Source organism: Peromyscus leucopus, chromosome 1 (assembly GCF_004664715.2).
Source record: "Peromyscus leucopus breed LL Stock chromosome 1, UCI_PerLeu_2.1, whole genome shotgun sequence".
NCBI classification, from domain to species: domain Eukaryota; kingdom Metazoa; phylum Chordata; class Mammalia; order Rodentia; family Cricetidae; genus Peromyscus; species Peromyscus leucopus.
In genome coordinates this window covers 7,376,685-7,379,080 of record NC_051063.1, presented here as the reverse complement: position 1 = coordinate 7,379,080, position 2,396 = coordinate 7,376,685, and the positions used below count along the sequence as shown (strand labels likewise).

The 2,396-nt window shown below is 40.8% G+C and overlaps 1 protein-coding gene across 1 annotated transcript; it reads right to left on the bottom strand.

The window, feature by feature from the left end:
• Positions 1-731: 731 nt before the first annotated feature.
• LOC114684267 (olfactory receptor 10Q1-like) lies at positions 732-1,691 on the bottom strand. Its single transcript, XM_028858781.1, has one exon. The coding sequence runs from the start codon at positions 1,689-1,691 to the stop codon at positions 732-734; it is 960 nt and encodes a 319-aa protein (XP_028714614.1).
• Between the last annotated feature and the right edge of the window lie 705 nt (positions 1,692-2,396).

Genomic DNA, 2,396 nt, shown 5'->3' with positions numbered 1-2,396 from the left:
TTTTTGAATGCCATTATGTCTAAGATAATGGAATCTACATCTTAGAGAATGATACGTGACTTTATGGATCTTCCTTAATGAAGACTCCTCCTCAGTAAGCAGCATGTACAAAAGCTATCAGTCTTTAACCATGAAGATATTGTCTCTGATGGAAAAATTGCTATAGGAGAACTTAAAAAATTAAAATTAAAAGCAATTATAATCATAGCAATTTGGGAAATAAGTACAGATATTGACATGGTGCACATCGAAAGAAAAAGAATAAAGAGCCAAATGTAGAAGGAAAATAAATGTATTATTTTTTTACCCTTTAGAGTTGATTGCTGTGAAATAATCCTTTTGATCACTATGAAGATGTGCTGCTCTCATTAGTTTAATAAGGAGCTAACAGGCCAATAGCTAGGCAGGAAGAGGTTAGGCAGGAGAGCCAGACTCAGAAAACACTGGGAGAAGAAGGGTGGAGCCACCACCCTAGATGCACAGGAAGCAGAGCATGTAGAAGTTGAGGTAATGAGCCGTGAGCCACGTAGAAGCACATAAATTAATACATATGGGTTAATTTAAGTTGTAAGAGCTAGTGAATAAGAAGCCTAAGCTATCAGCTGAGCATTTATAATTAATAAGTCTCCCTGATGTTTATTAGGGAGTTGGTAATCCCGTTGAAAAACCCCACCTACAGTTGATTGGTTTAACTGATAAATACTCTGTTCAATGTCTTCCCACCCAAGCCATCAACTAGGGTCAGACACTGCTTTATGGAAGAGAGAGTTCCTCAGTGCACCTTTGACATCTTTGTTCCTAAGGGTATAAATCAGAGGGTTGAGTAACGGGGTACCAAAAGTGTAAACCAGAGCAATTTGGCGGGTCTCATCATCTGAAGTGCTGGAGCGGGGCCTCAAGTACACCAGGCTACAACAACCATATTGTAGCAAAACCACAGTGAGGTGGGAGGAGCAGGTGGAGAACGCCCTCTGCCGACCCTCTGCAGAGCGCATGCGCAGGATGGTAGCCGCAATGAACACATAGGAGATGCAAATCAGCAGGAATGGGACTGTCAGGACCAGGATGCTCACTACATAGAGGACTGCCTGGCTCACATGGATGTCAGCACAGGCCAGGCGCATGATGGGAGCCACATCACAAAGGAAGTGGTTGATTTCCAGGCGACGTCTACAGAATGGCAACGTGAATGTAAAGGCGGTAAGCTGCAAGGAGAGAAGGAGTGCCAGGCCCAAGGAGCCCAGCACCATCTTAACACACAGTTTCTGGGTCATGATGAGGCTGTAGTGTAGTGGGTGGCTGATGGCAACATATCTGTCATAGGCCATGACTGTCAAGAGAAAACAGTCAGTGCAGCCAAAGACAGAAAAGAAAAACATCTGTGTCCCACAAACAGCCAACGGCATGGGCTTTGGGACTCCAAGGATGTTGGAAAGCATCAAGGGCGCCACATCTGTGATGTAGCAGATTTCCACAAGAGACAGACTGCCTAGGAAGAAATACATGGGTGTGCGTAGGAAACTATTGGTGCACACCACCCAGATTATGGCAGTGTTGCCACAGAGGATCATCAGATAGAGCAGGAGGAAAAGGGTGAAGAGGAGAGCCTGGAATTCAGGGACATTAGTGAATACACGGAACACGAATTCTGGGGGGTCGGATTTGTTGAAGAAACACTTTCCAGCCACCATGTTTTCTGTAAAAGAAAAAGTAAGCCAATGATTTTTTGCCTGTGTTAATGGCACGGAGGCTGAATCAGAGTTTTATTAGGGATTGCCTATTTAGTATTTAGTTTTCAAACACAATGGTGGTGGAAAAACATTCATAATATAAAGTCTCACATAATTTTCCCTGGACATCTCCACTAATTGGGCACTTTCCTATAAATTCCCATAACAAGCCCTGCCAATAGGTTTTCCACCCACTATATCTTGTTACATGGCATTTTAAATCCCATTGGCGTGAACTAATACTTTGTATTTTGTTGTATTTAATTAAACAGGTAGGGTTGCATACATTTTATAGTTAGGTAGATGGAATTCTGGCCATCTGTTTGGCTAAGCATTATTATTAAGATACAATATACACACAGAGAATTTCAGAAAATCCAAATAGAAGTGAATTTTCAATTTTTTTTGAGATAGATAATGAGTATTCAAGTAAAAAAGCAGTCAACATTAAGAAATGGAAGAATTTTAACAACCTAAAAACATCTTTCATATTTTACCTCAGTCCTTATTCCTCATAAATAACCACTCTTGACATTTATCACTACAGATTAGCATAACTGTGTTTTAATTTCTATATGTAATTATAAGGCATGTAGTTTATATTCCTGGATAAATACAATTAAAACAACTCCTGAACAAAGGTTCTGGGTTGCTTCATGACTAATC